This window comes from Macaca thibetana, chromosome 16 (assembly GCF_024542745.1).
Source record: "Macaca thibetana thibetana isolate TM-01 chromosome 16, ASM2454274v1, whole genome shotgun sequence".
Lineage (NCBI taxonomy): Eukaryota > Metazoa > Chordata > Mammalia > Primates > Cercopithecidae > Macaca > Macaca thibetana.
In genome coordinates this window covers 25,794,025-25,813,008 of record NC_065593.1, presented here as the reverse complement: position 1 = coordinate 25,813,008, position 18,984 = coordinate 25,794,025, and the positions used below count along the sequence as shown (strand labels likewise).

The following is an 18,984-nucleotide window of genomic DNA, read 5'->3' as shown; positions in this document are numbered from 1 at the left end:
CCAATTACTAATTAAAAAATAAAGCCTTATTTAATAACAACACAACATACTGTCTCTGCTCTTCAACAATGCTTTTACCCAATACTCAATGCACTAATACCACATTTAATTCATGTTTTTAAAGATAATAATTTTATGTGAAATTTTAACATAATAATCTAGGTTTGTTATTAATATAGGATATTTTATTGTGAAGTGCTCTAAAAAGCATAACATACTGTTTAATAACCACCACATATAGTGTTTAAAAATCTATTTTCTATTTTCACTATTTTCCTCCTTTCTCAGCTATGAAAGCTGGCAAGAATCTTGTTTACTTAGGTGGGAGGGATGGGGAAATTTATTTCTTCATTAAATATTTCTTAAGTACTAAGTAAGTGCTAAGACCTGTTCCTTTTACATTATCAGAATCATGGTCTTGAAATGGTCTCCAAGTTTGCTGATGATACAAAAAGATTTTTCTTTTAGGATGACAACCACATGAAGAAATTCTACTACAATCTCCTAGACCATGTAATTATGTAGTCAGTCCCCATTCACTTTTAACCAGCTAAAGTCAAAGCCACTGTCATTTTAGAAACCCACTTGCTCTCTGACACCAGTTACCACAAAGCCAACCAAGAAGTCAACCCAGACTATTTTTAATATGTGCTATTTCCTGTCTGCCTAGTTTCATCAATAGAACAATTACTAAATAAAATTTAAAGAGAAACCTGAATACAGCCCAAACTTAAGAGAAGATATTCACTGTATTAAGTTTCATATTATAACTAAACCACCCTTTAGGGTCAGATTTAACTAGCTGAAAAAATTATGTAGGATTTTCCTAAGTTTCTTTGAGTCTTTTTGTAAAGACAGAAAAGTCATGATAAATTAAGAGAGACAATGTTAAGTATGTTTTATCATCTAGGTATACTGTGAAAAGCTTTTTTACAGATAGAACAAATACATCTTTAAAAATAGCAATGGGGAAAAAATTCACATAGAGCAGCCTCAAACAGCTTTTAAAATGGTGATTTCAATGATGCTGTTAACGTCTCTAAGCAACTGAAGCCGTGTGCTAAAAAAAGCAAATGGCTGCGATGACTCTGCAAAGAGAGAGACACAAAGACATGGGTTTTGATAACTGTATTTACCTTACACCCACCCCTACCCCAAATTCCAGACCCACTAATGTTTCTTCCAGAATCATAGTTTCCAAAAGGCTAATGTGCATTTGCAGGATCTCCCTTGGAATAAATAATTCCTAAAACTGCAATGTGCAATTCAGAAACACAGTAGAAGGCATAAAAGAACATAGACCTAATTCCTTCAAAAAGAAGGCCATGACTATGGCTATCTTCTGAATTCAGATGCATTACTTGCAGTGCTAATGTTAGAAAGTCTAATAATTTGGTCTGAATGATGATGATGCAATATCTCTTTTAAGAAACATGCTACATAAAATAAACAGAACAATCAGTCTATCCTGGGAAAACCTGACACAAACTAATTATACATTAATGAAGAAACCAAAATCACAGATGATCAAGCAATTCACAAGGTAAAAAAGCGAGGAGGAGACCCGCCTTAACTGTGAAACACCCTGTAAATAATTTAGGTTAATAGACGACAACAACAAAAATCCATAATATGTTCATTTCAGTCACACCCATCACATCCAGTGGATTCACTGCATTTTAAACTTGCTCCCAATGCAAGGAAAATTTAGTATTTTAAAGTCTTCTCTTACTTCAAACTGTTGCCTAAGTAATATTTAAGTTTTTTCAAAGACAATTCCAACAACAATTCTCAATGTGTTATTCACCCAAACTCACTCAGTATTATAGTTAACCACACACCATCAGCAGCTAGATCCTTCTTTGATAAAGCATTCTTCATAATTTAACTTTAGATTAATAATGGTAATCTCTAACTGTAAGCATACCTGGTATAAACAGTGGCACACACTTCGAAGTTGAGGGGGGAATTCTGAGGAGGAACTGATGATGGCATGGAAGAACTTTTCAGTCATCTGAAGGAGGTTCCGCTGGTTTTCCTCAAGGCTCTCTGATGGTTCTAATCTACAAAAAAATAAAAATCCTAACACTTCTGTTTCAAACAAATAACAAAAATCACTCCTTAAAGGAGACTCTTTTAGAGACATTAAGCCAAATGCAATGTGTGGACTTCGTTGGAATCTTTAAACAACCAACTATAAAAAAGACAACTTTGACAGGGCACGGTGGCTCACACCTGCAATCCCAGCACTTTGGGAGGCCAAGGCTGGCAGATCGTTTGAAGTTGGAGTTCAAGACCAGCCTGGCCAACATGGTGAAACCCCATCTCTACTAAAAATACAAAAATTAGTCAGGTGCCTGCAATCCCAGCTACTCAGGAGGCTGAGGCAGGAGAATTGCTTGAACCTGGGAGGTGGAGGCTGCAGTGAGCCAAGATTGCACTGCTGCACTCCAGCTTGGATGAGAGAGCAAGACTGCATCTCAAAAATAAAAATAAAAATAAAAAAAAAGACGACTTTGAGATAACTGAAAAAAATTTAACAGAAAACTAGTCTTAGATATATTATTCAGGATTACTAACTTTAACTTGTGTGGAAATACTCAGGCTGCGCACGCATGTGTGTGTTTAAGTCTGTATGTGTTAGAAACATGATCTCTGAGATATGCTTTAAAATACCCAAGCAACAAAAGGGGGAGAGAGAGGACAGATAAAACAAGAATAGCACATATTTTTCCAATTCACAATCCTCTATGTGTATATGCCCGTATGAAAAAATTAACACACACATATGAATGATGCAGGGCTTTTTGGGGGGGTGGGAGGGTGGAGGGGTCGGGAGGATGGGGTTTCACTCTTGTGGCCCAGGCTGCAGTGCAATGACACAATCTCAGCTCACTGCAACCTCCGCCTCCCGAGTTCAAGCGATTCTCCTGCCTCAGTCTCCCAAGTAGCTGGGATTGCGGGCATGCGCCACCACACCCGGCTAATTATATATTTTTAGTAGAGACGGGGTTTCACCATGTTGGTCAGGCTGGCCTCGAACTCCTGACTTCAAGTGACCCACCTGCCTCAGCCTCCTAAAATGCTGGGATTACAAACATAAGCCACCACGCCCAGCTGAATGATGTAGGTTTTTAATTTTTTCATCAATGGTAACAAAATGCAACCTTCATCTTTCACTCTATATCATGTTTCTGATATCCATGTTGATAGATGAATATATAGTTCACTTTACTGCATAATAGTCTATTGTATACCATGATTTATCTATTCTCTAATTAATGAACATTAAACATTTTTCACCTTTATAGACACCACTGCAATTAACATTCTTGCACATAAGAGTTTCTCTAAGGCAGCTACCTAAAAATCAAATTTCTGAGTTATTGAGTATATGCAGATTTAACTTTACTAGATAATTGCCAAATAGCTCTAAAGCTAGTACTGTATAAGAATTCTTATTCCCCTCCAAACTAGTAGGTGGGAAAAACATGAGGTAGTTCATGTTTTTAACTTCTATTTCCACAGTTCCTACTAAGGTTAGACATGCTTTTAGATATTTTGTGGCCATTCAGGTTTCCCTTATTTTGAACTGCATTTCACATCCAGTCTGACGTTTCTAACTGCTAGATGTCCCCTCCCCACTGATATCTAAAAATCAGTATGCCCCAAATTAACTGATTTTTCCTTATACTCGTATGTCTTACCCTGTGCCCTATCAACAGCACTATCACTTTCTTAATCACATCGTTCAGGCCATCTCTGATGTCACTTTTTCCTGCTCTACTTCATTATTCCCCATATCCAATCAGTGTTGCTTTTTTTTTTTTTTGAGACAGAGTCTCGCTCTGTTGCCAAGCTGGAGTGCAGAGGCACAATCTCAGCTCACTGCAACCTCCGCCTCCCGGGTTCAAGTGATTCTCCTGCCTCAGCCTCCCCAGTAGCTGGGACTACAGCTGAGCACCAACACCACACCCAGCTAATTTTTGTATTTTTAGTAGAGACAGGGTTTCACCATGTTGGCCAGGATGGTCTTGATCTCTTGACCTCATGATCTGCCTGCCCCAGCCTCCCAAAGTGCTGGGATTACAGGCATGAGCCAGCACGCCCACCCCGGTGTTGCTAACTCTTATCAGTACCACCTCTAAACTCTGGTGTTGCGATTAAAGGAAGAGATTCCGCAGGCAGATTTACTAGGTTTAAATTTCAGCTGTATCAGTCATGGATCATTATGAGCTTGGTCACAATCCTTAAATTCTCTGGGTGTCATTTTTTCTCATCAATAACACAGGAATAATAATACCTGCTTTATGTAGTTTAAATTTTACCCAATAGCAATCAAATCCACAAACCTTTACTCTCTAACTAGCCTAATCTGAACTCTCAAAATATATCCCTTATGAAACTCACCACTTATTTGTTATGTGTTTTATCCCTCTTACTAAACTGTAAGCTCCTTGCAGGAAGTGTTTACCTATGTCCCCTTAAAGACTAGCACAGTGCCTTACCACAGCAAGTACTGAGTAACTATTTGTTTTAACAGATTAACTAGTAATTTTGTTTCTATATTAATTAACGTATTACAGAAATGCTTTGGACACTTACATCATTGCTCTAGATTCCTTAAGAGTTTGCTGTGTGGTACAGCATTGAATACAGTAAGAGTTCAGAAATTAGCATGGACTGCAAAGCAGGAAATATTTCATTGAACAGGTGAGTTCCAAAGGAGGCACAGAATTTGCATAGACAAAAGAAGTAAGGGTATTTCAGAAAGAGAAAGTAGGTAGGGCAGGTAATCAGTTCAATCCAATAAACATTTAGTGCACATCTACTATTTGCCATCTTAGTGTCAGGTGCTGAGGATTCAACAATAATTGCCTTTTGACCTTTTCAAAAAGGAGAAAGACATATACACCAGGTATTCCACACTAAGTACTCAATACAATAACTCAAGGATATTGTGATAAACATATATTTGGTCTCTGCTCCTGGTTCCTGACACATTGCTCTTAAAACCCTTGGAATCTCTGGAAGTGCTGAGTGTCTTTTGTATGATAATGAGATGACCAGTGGCTGGGAGGCCCTAGGGAGCTTCAAGATGGGGCTAGTCACCAGAAGGACCAAGTTATGATTAGAGGGTTGAGACTTTCAGCCCCATTCCCCAACTTCCAAGGAGAGGAGAGAGGCTGAAGGTTGAGTTTATCACCAACCACCCATGATTGAATCAATCATGCCTACGTAATGAGGCCACCATAAAAACCCAACGAACAGAGTTTGAAGAGCTTAAAGGTTGCCAAACACACAGAGGTGCCTAGAGGATAGTGCATCTGGAGACAGCATGGAAGCTCTAAGCCCCTTCCCACATGCCTTGCCCTGTGTGCATCTTTTCCATCTGGCTGTTCATCTGTACCCTTTGTGATATCCTTTATAGTAAGTAAGCAAATGAAAGTAAAGTATGCCCCTGAGTTCTGTGAGCCATTCTAGCAAATTAATCCAACTCAAGGTGAGGCTGTGAGAAGCACAGGTAACAACCTGTGGCTTGTAATTGGCATCTTTAGTGGTGGCAATCTCACTCAGCCCTCATCCTGTGGGAAATCTGATGTTCACTCCAGGTAAACAGTGTCACGGTTGAACTGAATCACAAGGACACCTGGTTGGTATCCATTGGAGAATGGCTGATGATTGTTAGGAAGCCAGAGGAGGAAAATGAACTTGCAATATGTGGCTAATTGAAGAGACTGTCTAAATATGGGGATTATATGCAGGCAGAACGTTAAGATACAACAGTAATCCAAATCTTAGATAAGGAGGCCTAGAAATTGGTGGGTATGAATGAGATTAACAATTTCTTTAACAAGGCTCAAAGAGACTGCTAGAAACCCGGACAATTGCCTTTTTTTTTTTTTTTTTTTTTTAGTCAGCATAGCAGCAGGAACACTGCAGTCCATTTCAGGTTTCCCTATAAAACAATACGTTCTAGCCACAGTGCTCTCTTGCTTCCCACATGCCAATGGTAACCTGTTGAATATTCTAGTAATTCTGAACTACAATGAACATCTGTGTTCAATTATTCAAGTGTTCCTGTGTAAAAAACTTTTCGCTCAAGTTGATTTTCAAAGAACCAGCTTCAGAATTGGAGGTGGAGCAAGATGGCTGAATGGAAGCCTCCAGGGATCGTCCCCCCTATTGGAACACCAATCTGAACAATCATCCATACAAAAAAGGCACCTTCATAAGAACTGAAAATCAGGTAAGTAATCAAAACACCTGGTCTTAACATCATATTAAGGAAAGAGGCACTGAAGTGGGTAGGAAAAACTGTCTTGAATTACCTATATCACCCTTGCTTCACCTCCTGGCAGTGGCCCCATGGTGTGCAAAGAAAATCTGCATTTGGGGGACGGACAGAGCAGTGATTATGGAGCTTTGCATAAGAACTCAATGCTGCCCTGTCATAGCAGAAAGCAACACAGGGCAGAGCTCAACTAGTGCTCACGGATAGAGAACTTAGAACAGACCTAGCCAGAGGTAAATCACCCATCCCAGTTGTTGAAACCTGACTTCCAGCAAGCCCCACCACCAAGAGCTCAAGTGCCCCGAAGTCCTAAATAAACTTGAAAGGCAGTCTAGGGACACAAGGACTGCAGTTTCTGGGTAAGTCCTGGTGCTGTGCTGGGCTCAGAGCCAGTGGACTTGGGGTAGACCTAGTGAGACAGCCAGGGCAGCCAAGGGAATGCTTATATCACCCCTCTCCCAAACCCAGGCAGCTCAGCTCAGTTCGTAGCTCCAACAGACACCTTCCCTCTGTTCAAATACAAGAGTGGAGAGAGTAAAGAGGACCTTGTCTTGCAACTACCAGCTTAGCCACAGTAGGAGAGGGCACCAGGCAGAGTCCTAAGGCCCCCATTCCAGGCCCTAGCTCCCAGACAACACTCCTAAACAAACCCTGGGCCAGAAGGGAATCTGCTGTCTTAAAAGGAAGGACCCAGTCCTGGCAGAACTCATCACCTGCTGACTAAAGAGCCCTTGGCCCCGAATAACCAGCAGGGATAGCCAGTAAGTACTTGTTGTGGTCCTTGGGTGAGACTTGGGAGACATGCTGGCTTCAGGTGTTACCCAGCACATTACCAACTGTGGTGGCCATGGAGACAGATCCCTTCTGCTTGAAGAAAGAAGAGGTAAGAATAAAGAGGACTCTGTGTTGCAACTTGGGTACCAGCTCGACACAGTGGGGTAGAGCACTAAGTAGGTTCCTGGGGTCCCAGATTCCAGGCCTTGGCTCCTGGAAGACTTTCCTGGGCCTGCCCTGGGTTAGAGGGGAGCCCCATGGCCTTAAGGGAGAGACTCAGAACTAGCAGCCTTCACCACAAGCTGAATGAAGAGCCCTTGAGCCTTGAGTGAACATCAGTGATAGCCAGGCAGCTCTCACCATGGGCCTGGGGCAATGGCGGCCATAGGAAAAGACTCCTCTGCTTGAGAAAAGAGGAGGGAAGAGTGGGAAGGACTTTGTCTTACAGCTTGGGTGCCAGCTTAATCCTTAGCCGCAGCAGAATAGAGCACTACATAGATCTCTAATGTATCCAACTCTAGTCACTGGCTCCTGAACAGCATCTCTGGACCCATGGAAAACTCACTGCCTGAAGGGAAGAACACAAGCCTGGCTGGGTTTGCCACCTGTTGACTGTAGAGCCCTTGGGCCTTGAGTGAACATAGGTGGTAGTCAGGCAGCAGTACTGCAGGCCTTGGGCAAGACCCAGTGCACTCCCAGTGGTGGTGGCCACAGGGCTGCTGGTGTCGCCCCTCCCCCAGCTACAGGCAGCTCAACACACACACACAGACAGAAAGAGAGAGAGAAAGAGAGACAGACTGACTCTGTTTGTTTAGAGGAAAGTAAGGGAAGAGAACAAGAGTCTCCATTTGATAACCCAGGGAATTCTCTAGGATCTTACCCAAGACCACCAAGGTGGTACTGCTAAGAGTGTACAAGAGCCACAGCATTACTGGGCTTGGAGTGTCCCCTAAAGCAGATATAGCTGCAGTGACCAAAGACTTAGATAACAACACCCAAGTGCCTTCAAATACTTGGAAAGCCTTCCCCAGAAGGATAGGTACAAATAAGCCCAGACTACAAATACTACAAAAATATCTAACTCTTCAATGCCCAGGCACTAATGAACATCCATAAGCATCAAGACCATCCAGAAAAACATGACCCACCAAACGAATTAAATAAGGCACCAGTGATCAATCCTGGAGAGACAGAGATATGTGACCTCTCAGACCGAGGATTCAAAATAGCTGTTTTGAGGATGCTCAAGGAAATCCATGATAATGTGGAGAAGGAATGGGAATCCTACCAGATAAATTTAATGAAGAGATTGAAACAATTACAAAGAACCAGGCAGAAATTCTGGAGATGAAAAATGCAACTGACATACTGAAGAATGCATCAGAGTCTCTTAAAAGCAAAATTGATGAAGCCGAAGAATTAGTGAGCTTGAAGACAGTCTATTTGAAAATACACAGAGGAGACAAAAGAGAATAAGAAAGAATGAAGCATGCTTACAAGATCCAGAAAACAGCCTCAAAAGAGCAAATCTAAGAGTTACTGGCCTTAAAGAGGAGGTAGAGGCAGAGGTTGCACCATTGCACTCCAGCCTGGGTGACAAGAAACTCCGTCTCAAAAAAAAAAAAAAAAAAAAAAAAAAAAGGAGGTAGAAAGAGCAGTAGAAAATTTATTCAAAGAGGTAATAACAGAGCACTTATGAAACCTAGAGAAAGATATTTATCAATATTCAAGTCCAGGAAGGTTACAGAACACCAAACAGATTTAAACCAAAGATTAACTCAAGATATTTAATAATCAGACTCCCAAAGGTCAAGGATAAAGAAAGGATCCTAAAAGTAGCAAGAGAAAAGAAACAAATAACATACAATGGAGCTCCAATACATCTGGCCGCAGACTTCTCAGTGGAAACCTTAGAGGCCAGGAGAGAGTGGCATGACATATTTCAAGTGCTAAAGGAAAAAAAAAAACACTTTTACCTTAGAACAGTATATCCAGTGAAAATATCCTTCACATACGAAGGAGAAATAAAGACTTTCCTAGACAAACAAAAGCTGAGGGATTTTATCAATGCCAGACCTGTCCTAGAAGAAATGCTAAAGGGAGTTCTTCAATCAAAAGGAAAAGGATATTAACAAGCAGTAAGAAATCATCTGAAGGTACAAAACTCACTGGTAGTAGTAAATACACAAAATATTATAACACTGTAATTGTGGTATGAACTACTATCTTGAGAAGACTAAAAGATGAGCCTTTTAAAAATAATAACTACAGCTTTTCAAGACACAGTATAATAAGGTATACATAAAAACAACAAAAAGTTAAAAAGTGGGGGGATAAAGTTAAAGTGTAGAGTTTTTATTAGTTTTCTTTTTGCTTGTTTGCTGCTTTATGCAATCAGTGCTAACTTGTCATCAGCTTAAAAGAATGGCTCATAAACTATTATTGGCAAGCCTCATGGTAACCTCAAATCAAAAACATAAAACAGATGTACAAAAAATAAAAAGCAAGAAATTAAAACATACCACCTGTAAAAATCACTTTTACTAAAGGGAAGGCAGGAAGGAAGAAAAGAAGGAAGAGAAGACCACAAAACAACCAGAAAACAAATAACAAAATAGCAGGAGTAAGTCCTTGTCAATAATAACATCGAATGTAAATGGACTAAATTCTCCAATCAAAAGACGTAAGAGTGGTTGAATGGATTAAAAACAAACAAACAAACAAAAAAAAACCCATGACCCAAAAATCTGTTGCCTACAAGAAACAGACTTCACCTACAAGGAGAAACACAGACTGAAAATAAAGGAAAGAAAAAAGATATTACATGGTTGGGCATGGTAGTTCACACCTGTAATCCCAGCACTTTGGGAGACCGAGGGGGGTGGATTGCTTGAGGTCAGGAGTTCAGGACCAGCCTGACCAACATGGTGAAACACCATCTCTACTGACAATACAAAAATTAGCCAGGCATCGTGGTGGGCACCTGTAATCCCTGCTGCTCAAGAGGCTGAGGCAGGAGAATCACTTGAACCCAGGAGGCAGAGGTTGCAGTGAGCCAAGATTACGCCACTACACTCCAGCCTGTGTGACAAAGCAAGACTGTGTCTCAAAAAAAAAAGCCAAAAATAAAAAATAAAAAATAAAAAATAAACATACACATGGCAAATAAAGTCCTAACTGAAAGACAAGAACATCTTAACATGTGGCTTATAAAAAGTAAGCATAAGAAAATCAGTTAAAATTTATTCACTTAACAAATATTTATAAAATGTTCACTATAAGGCAGACACCATGCTAAATACTCATGGAAGGATATAAAGATGTAAAAATGTCTAAGAGCCAACACTCTAGAGGGGAGATAAACTCATAAACCATCCCAATTGTTACAATGGTGGTGTGAGGCACAGAACAAAGCATATTTCTTTGTTCATGGGTAGTACCTGGTAACAGACAGAGAAAGCTTCACAGAAATGGTGGTTTAAACTGCACTCTGGGCTGGGCATGGTGGCTCACACCTGTAATTCCAGCACTTTTGGAGGCCAAGGCAGGCAGATCACCTGAGGTCTGGAGTTTGAGACCAGCCTGGCCAACATGGTGAAACACCATCTCTACTAAAAATACAAAAAAAAAAAAAAAATTAACTGGGTGTGGTGGCGCATGCCTGTAATCCCAGCTACTCAGGTGGCTGAGGCAGGAGAATCACATGAACCTGGGAGGTGGAGGCTGCAGTGAGCCAAGACTGCACCACTGCACTCCAGCCTGAATGGCAGAATGAGACTGTCTCAAATAAAAAAAAAAAAAGACAAATAAATAAACTGCACCCTACATTACCTATTAGCCTCTTTCCCTTCTCCTAAGTCACTCCTCATCATAGGAGAAGTGAGTTAGAAAAAGAGTATGCAGGTGAGTGACTGTATATGAATATGCAAATGCATGGAAAAATGACAGTGGAATAGACTTAACTAGTAACAGTCTCTGGAGGTGGAAGTCAAAGACACCTTTCTCCAGTCTGTCCCTGGATCTAAGGCAAATAAAAAAAAAGGATACCTTAAAAAAAATTACAGATATCATTAAAGTGTATTTGTATATAACTTTTATAATTAAAAACTAATTTTAATGATCAAGGGGAGAAGAGGCCTTGCTTCATGTAAAAAACAAAACAAAACAAAACAAAAAAAACCAGAGCAGTTCTATGTGAAAAGATGACAAACCTGGTAGGATCCACTTCAAAGCTAACATGTTGCCAATCAGAGGATGTGATCACAATTCGTAATAAAGGATCCAGGAGTTTCTGTAGATAGGTAGCACCATATACCTACAGAAATGCATGAGTAGGAGTTGATTATGCCTGCTCCATATATTTTACCTTAAAAGAAGACAATCAGTCCTGCACATCTGTACATAATCATTACTTGACATATGTCAGCACATACACGCACACAAACTGAATGATACAAACCTTGAAACAGAACGTCATTATTTTACTGGCCAAGCTGTTGCCTCGGAAGAGAGTCTGCATGGAGTCTGCCAATTCTACTTCTTTAGAAAACATGTTCCAGAGCAGTTGGTAGAGTAAATGCCGAGAATCAAACAGAGTAACCAGAACTCGAGCTAGTTCATCCTGAGAACAAAACAAAATCAGCTTAGTGCAAACAATCCCATTTTTGTTCTTAGGTAGAAAGCTAAAGAGTAGCAAAAATGTAAACCCAAAGTTGACAACCACTTGCTAAATTAAGGCAAATGGTGACTGATTAATATTTATCCTGAGATTTAACTGTGTACATTGTTTATGATAGATGACTATATACGATGTCTACAATAGCTGTTAATTCCAAGGATTAACTGGTGAAAGCTATTGAGAGAGGCCTAGGCTTTACCAGGAGACAAAACCTCCAAGATTCAGCTCAAATTACATCACAAAATGAAAGAGAACAGAAACAGAAGATGACAGCAAAGAATTTAGTTTGATTTGTACAAGCATTTGCACAGAGCAGAAATAAGACTGATGATCAGAAGAGTTCTACTCTCTTCTCATACAGTCAGGGGAACTCAGTGAATACTGAATATATACTAGGCAGAGACATGACAAAAACAGAAAGACTATAGGATTTTTGAGAAATCAGGAAGAAAAGGAATTGGGCATTCAGAACCCAGAGATCAGTCAGATTTACATACAAAGCTAGAGGTGTAAGGATGAGGGCTGAAATTCCTATCTATTACCTAAATGACATCCTTTATAACTCCCTGTAGTAAAGCAGTTTGGGGTACACTCAAGAAAAAATGATCTAATGGTAAACCACTGTTTAATCACATGATAAGAAGAAATTTATAGAGAATAGGGGAAGCTATAAAAAGATGCCTCAATCCTCAAGCAGTAACAACAAAGGCCAGGATCATGGCCCATAGCTCTCTAATTCTTGCCTGATCCCAGGATTACAATAATGTTATAGGTGAGATCTGGCCTAACAGAAAATTCCTTCTCAAAGTCATTTAATATAAAACTCAACGAATTAAAGCTACTTGAACTTAACTGAATTTTTTTTTTTTTTTTTGAGACGGAGTCTCGCTCTGTCACCCAGGCTGGAGCGCAGTGGTGTGATCTTGGCTCACTACAAGCTCCACCTCCCGGGTTCATGCCATTCTCCTGCCTCAGCCTCCCGAGTAGCTGGGACTGTTGGCGTCTGCCACCACGCCCGGTTAATTTTTTTGTATTTTTTTTCAGTAGAGACAGGGTTTCACAGTGTTAGCCAGGATGGTCTCGATCTCCTGACCTTGTGATCCACCCACCTAGGGCCTCCCAAAGTGCTGGGATTACAGGTGTGAGCCACCACACCCGGCCCTTAACTGATTCTTAATTTAAAAAATTACTGAGTATTTTCATGGCTAATTATAAATAGGTGCTAATAAGATAATTCAGAACATCCATTTTCAAAACATTTGAACATCTGTGAACTAATTTTAGGCTTCAAGAAGGTTTCAATAATTTGGGGCTGTTGCTAATCAATGAGTGTAAAATTTCAGTTATACAAGGTAAGTTCTAGAGATCTGCTGTGCAGCATTGTGCCTACAGACAGCAATACTGTATTATACACTTAAAAATCTGTTAGAGGGTAGATCTCATGCTACGTGTTCTCACCAAAATAAAATACCAGAGAAGAAGCATTTCAGGTGGTGGCAGAAGCAAGGGTGCTCTAAGGCAGAAACAAGTCTAACAAGGAGGGACAGAAAGGTAGCTGGTGTGGCTTTGGTGAACAAGAAAGAAAATAGCATAAGATGATGTTAGAGATCTCTGAGGCAGGGCCCAGATCAGGTAGAGCCTTGTAGGACAGGATAAGGAGTTTTAATTCTACTTTAAGTACAGGTATAAAAAATTTTACTTTAAGTACAGGTATAACGACGACAGATTACCTTATTAGTCATAATTTACTACAACTGAAATCAGTTTTGGTACAATAAAAAGCAAATAGCCTTTTAACACTGGAAAGCAACAACAACCCTTCTCAACGTTTTAGCATGTATTAAGAATGATGTGATTTTAGGAAAATTTTTCATTAAATTAAGAGAGAGACCTAATAGCCATATGATGTTTTTAGTGTTTAAAACAAATATCATAATATCAAATGCAAATAAAAAGTACTTACATTTTTAAAAATTGTATAAGACATTCTGGGGAAAAGAATAGCAAACTGGAGGTAGTACACAGGCACAAACTGTGGATTCCAGCTCCAGTGTTGCAACAACTAACTAAAATTAGGTTTAACCTAATTACCTTATCAAATATATGAAGACACCAGAGTAGATCAGCGATTTTTAATCAGTGTTTAAACGGAACTTTTTAGTAGGATGGAAAGATATAGAACACCAGTCAGGTCTAGCGGTGCCAACCATTTCCCTACAGCTGAAAAATCACCTAACTAAACATCTTCTAAGATTTCTTCTGGGACGGGTGCGGTGGCTCAAGCCTGTAATCCCAGCACTTTGGGAGGCCGAGGTGGGCGGATCACAAGGTCAGTAGTTCAAGACCAGACTGGCCAATATGGTAAAACCCCGTCTCTACTGAAAATACAAAAAATTAGCCAGGAGTGGTGGCGGATGCCTGTACTCCCAGCTACTTGGGAGGCTGAGGCAGGAGAATTGCTTGAACCCAGGAGGCGGAGGTTGTAATGAGCCAAAACTGGGCCACTGCACTCCAGCCTAGGATACAGAGCGAGACCCCATCTCCAAAAAAAAAAAAAAAAAAAAAAGATTTATTCTGGCCCTAAAGTTTTACGCATTCATTCAACAAGCACTTACTGAACAAATATAGTCTGAAGGATTTGCTATATGCCAGGTACTTTTCTTTCCCGCTTACTCTATGCACTTACCCACTGAGAACAAGGAACCACATTGGCCAGAGCCATCGCTATAGGGAGTTCTCCTTGATCACCCATCATTGTGACCAGTTCCACCAATCTCTCAAACCGATCAGCCAATACCGTTTCTGCAAGTGTGTCAAATTCTGTGCCTTGTTGAAGGATTTTTGTCAGAACTTCCATAAATGTAGCTCTTGTCTGGAGATCTTTGTGGTAACCTAAGCCTAATGTGGACAAACAGATGCCAATTTACTAACATGGCCTTGCTGAAGTAATTTTTGCTTATCTTACATGCCAGTTCTCTAGGTTTTGTATTTCTAAATGAAACTTTCTTTTGATCTCACCTATGGAGTGCATGAGACCACTGTCTACGTTGGCATTGAGTAAGTTTGACATTGCAAGGACTGTACAGTGCCTCAGTGATGCCAGCCTCCGAGACATGCCACGTTTCCTGCCACCTGTTTGTGCATTTTCATCTTCAACTTCACTGCAGTCATTCAAAAGGTTCATAAATAATGTGAAGTATCTGAGAAATAAAAAAAACCGACCTTTACGTAGGGAAGGCCGTATCAACTAGAAAGCTAACCAGACATTCCAAAACAATCATATGTGCATGGTGTGACTGGCCCTGGGTTAACTGTTTCTCTCCTCTCTCAGGATAATCAGCCAGGGTGGCTCATTATGAAGTGTGCTATGTTGGACATGATTTTAGCTGATATAGCCTAGTATACCCTTCATAACATAAGCATCAAATAGATGTAATGTAACCTGGTTAAATGTGTCACTTTTAATGTTTAGTATATAAAATTAGTGGTCCAAACAGCTTAGACAATGTCACTTTTGTAAATGACTTAATGAAGCAATTTGGGTTTTATTATAAGTAAAATTTCACTGATCATATTATTTTCTTTAAAAAAATCACAAAACACAGTTATTTTCCTATCCTAGTCCTGTCATGGGGATTACTTGTTTTTGTGTGTGTGGTGGGGGGCTTTATTTGCTTTTTGCTTTATGTTTTTTGGTGACCGAAATTTACTTAAGAAATAACTGTGATTTGGCTTCCATCAATTCCACACCATCTCCTTCTTCAGGCTGCAGAGGGAGACCAGCTAGAAGTGAAACTACTGCTTCCATGCTTGCCTGGTCCAAATCTCTGGAAAAAAAAAAATTTAGAGACCATAAATCTTTCAGGCTCTTTTGCTTCCCCTCAAATAAACCTCTTACTAACGGATATAAGCCTTAGGAAATATCTATTTCATTAAACAAATTATTAGCACAACCCAAATAATTTGAGTTAATATGCAGATCCCAGAATACAAAATCATCTCAAATGGGGAGAAGGTAATACTTACTTTCTACAAAGTAATCTTGGCAAAATGACTACCTTAAATTTAGAATGTACAATTAGCCCTCTCTATCAGTGAGTTCTATATCCATGGATTCATCCAACCACGGACTGAAGAAAGTTGGGGGAAAAAAAAGTAGGGTTTCATCTGCACTCAACATGTGCAGATTTTTCTTTGTTGTTATTCCCTAAACAATATGATATAACAACTATTTATATAACATTTATATTGTATTAGATATTATAAGTAACCGAAAGATAATTTAAAATATATGGGAGGATGTGCACAGTGTATATGCAAATACTATGACATTTTACGTCAGAGACTTGAGCATCTGTGGATTTTAGTGTTCATGGGAGTGAGATGTGGGCAGCGGTTTGGGGAGTGGTTCCTGGAACTAATCCCTGACAGATCCTGAGAGAAGACTGTATTATAAAGCTTGGCTTGGTCAAAGAAACATATGTGAATGCTTATTATACAGTCCATAGTGTTTAATCACTTTCTGATATGTGTCAATAAGTATTTATCATTAAAGCAGACTTAATTATTTCCTTTTTTTTTCCGTCTCTGGTGCTTGAATCAGGAAATCAATTATTTCTTAGAAAGATTCAACACAATGAGTTCCTCAAGTAATACCTTTATCTAATCATAACATAAATGCAATCTGAAGCTTTATGTATCTTATTTCCCAATAACTCTATACTATTCTTCATAACCTAGCAACACTAACTTCCCAAACATATCGCTCTTTCACATTTATTTTTACTGAAAGTCTATCAGTCAAAAAAAAGCAGTAATAAAGATTAGTGTCTTCACATATTTCAAACACAAAAGTTTGGCATCTAAAAAGTTTAAATACACATAAAATACAAGTATAAAGCTATAATGAAGTAGTTATAATTCTCACAGTAAAACCCACTAATACTTGAAGGTCATTCCCTTTTTTACCTTGTAAGACACTTTACATCATCATCCGCTGCTTGGTTTGATGTTCCCATAACCCAGTCTGTCAGGTATTCTACCATCTTATTCCTATAGAATGGTGGAGGAAAGAGAAACAGCAAACAATTTTTTTGAAGCCACACACACACCTTTAGTCATGTAAGATTTCTTATAGTGCAAATAATTTCCCAGATAACCTAAGTGACATGATGACTTTATAAAAGAGATACTGCTATCACAGACATAAAAGCCAGAAGGGAACAAGCAACATCGATATTTACCCTCCATCATGGCCCTTAGTTATGGTATCAGATTGGAAACAGAATCAAATTCTTAGCTCAATTATAGCATAGTTTTAGAAAAAGGGAGCACTGTCACAGGCACAAAGCTTAGGGAAATTTGAGAAGAGATATAGAGAAAAACAAACATGTAAATTGCTCTCTTTTCATGTCCTCCTTTCTACCAATAACCATGTATCTACTCTTTTCCTGTACTTCATTGAACATATTAAGATTTACAAGACCCTACACTGCTCTTTTGAGAACTCACCTAAATTTCATTTCTTGGCAAAATGAGAGGTCATCTCTCCTTGCCATCATTACTTCAACTAACTGACACAGTTTCGTTTTTATTTGAATTGCATGGACCATATTCCCAAGCACACGAACATACCTATAGAGACATAGAAACAATAAAAAAATTATCAGATATAGACAAAGGAGAAGGCATTCAAAGTACTTTAGTCATCAAGTAAAATGAATTAAATTTAAGTTCGAAAACAATAAGATATTTATTTAGAAAAGAACATACACAACTTCTGGTTACCTTATTGTCACACCCTAGTTTGTGTGCAGTAAAGAATGGCAAATTATTTTATCAATTACCACCAATATCAATGTGTAAGAGGTTTTTCTTATCTCCTAAAATGTTTCTGCTATATTTCAGTAGAACGCTTACCTGACCAGATTTAACATCATTGTTTCAATGCTAGCTTGCCCCAGATGTTCAGAGCTGCCTTCGGTATGATTATCTAGCAAGTTCTTCATTATAGCTATGGTTTGTTCTACAAACTGAGTATTGGTATCGGTCAATAAAACCTATAGAAAGAACAAATATATTAAAGATTTGCCATCAATGCCCACAAGACAGACCCCCTAGAGAGATGAAACTGACTGATCTAAACACACAAAGTAAGTGCACCCACAGGCACAGAGCCAAACAAGCATACAGATATACGAAGACACTCGTACCCATACACAAGGCATGTATACCCTCAAGCACATGTACACACCAGAGTTCCTAAGAGGCAAGCTGACCCCTACATTGAGATGACTCTTCTTTCTGCAATTTTTTGGAAATTTTTAAAAACTATGAGTACCTAATTTAAATAATCTCAAAGAAAAAGGCTTGTTTCAAACACGTCACTCTATTCATAGGGAAAAGTGAAAAATAAAAAAGAGAACACTTTACCTGTCCTTGGGAGTCAAAAAACTTGCTGATGGTATTCTTCAATTTGTTAAATAGCATTGGATACAGAGCAGGACTCAATTCTAGACCCACCAGATCCTTAACATTGGTCCGTATTTGAAGTCCCACTTTCTCATGGTTACACACCATTAAGGACAAGAGCCGATCCATAAATTTGCTGACAGGTGTATCTGCGTTTCCCTCTGAGGACATCACTGAAATCATGGAACCCTTACGTTCATTGACTGGACCCATGGGTGGGCTATAGGTTGCCAGGCCAGAATTGCTTCTCTGCTGGAGGCACACTCCCCCAAGGGCACAAAGGAAGCCAGTCATGTTGATCCATTCCTGTAGGGAGTCTGTGTCAGACAAATCTATGGATCCTCCTCCACTCACATGGGACATTCGCCTCTTAACAATGGTCTTGTGAAGGCTTTCAGCAGCCTAAACACAAAATTTTTGTGCAAAGCATGAATTAAACCTTAATTAGTTGAGACTTGACAAATTATTCTTTATCCAACATTTATTCCATGACAAAAGTACAAAAAATGTAAAAAATACATTAAAATCAACCCCCAAAATTACCATACACATTTTTAAAGAGCCACTGATTTATTTTTATCTTATACTAATATAATCACCCGAGTATCAAATTTCTTTCAAAAAGCTTTGATTTCACATGGATGAACCTTGGAAACATTATGCTAAGTGAAAGAAGCTAATCACAAAAGCCCGCATATTCTATTAATTCCATTTACAGAAAATATCCAGAATAGGCAAATCTACAGAGACAGAAAGTAGATTCGTG

At 39.2% G+C, this 18,984-nt stretch overlaps 1 protein-coding gene across 5 annotated transcripts in view; it reads right to left on the bottom strand.

The window, feature by feature from the left end:
* The window catches only part of NF1 (neurofibromin 1), a 293,463-nt gene that overhangs the window by 129,200 nt on the left and 145,279 nt on the right, over positions 1–18,984 (bottom strand). For all 5 annotated transcript variants that reach the window (XM_050763771.1, XM_050763772.1, XM_050763768.1 and 2 more), the window contains 10 exons: positions 18,180–18,620; positions 17,667–17,806; positions 17,259–17,381; positions 16,716–16,799; positions 15,458–15,574; positions 14,766–14,947; positions 14,434–14,645; positions 11,529–11,690; positions 11,281–11,384; positions 1,928–2,063 (listed from right to left, as the gene is read on the bottom strand). In XM_050763771.1, coding sequence (XP_050619728.1) covers positions 1,928–2,063; positions 11,281–11,384; positions 11,529–11,690; positions 14,434–14,645; positions 14,766–14,947; positions 15,458–15,574; positions 16,716–16,799; positions 17,259–17,381; positions 17,667–17,806; positions 18,180–18,620 — 1,701 coding nt within the window. The remainder of the gene's footprint in view (positions 1–1,927; positions 2,064–11,280; positions 11,385–11,528; positions 11,691–14,433; positions 14,646–14,765; positions 14,948–15,457; positions 15,575–16,715; positions 16,800–17,258; positions 17,382–17,666; positions 17,807–18,179; positions 18,621–18,984) is intronic.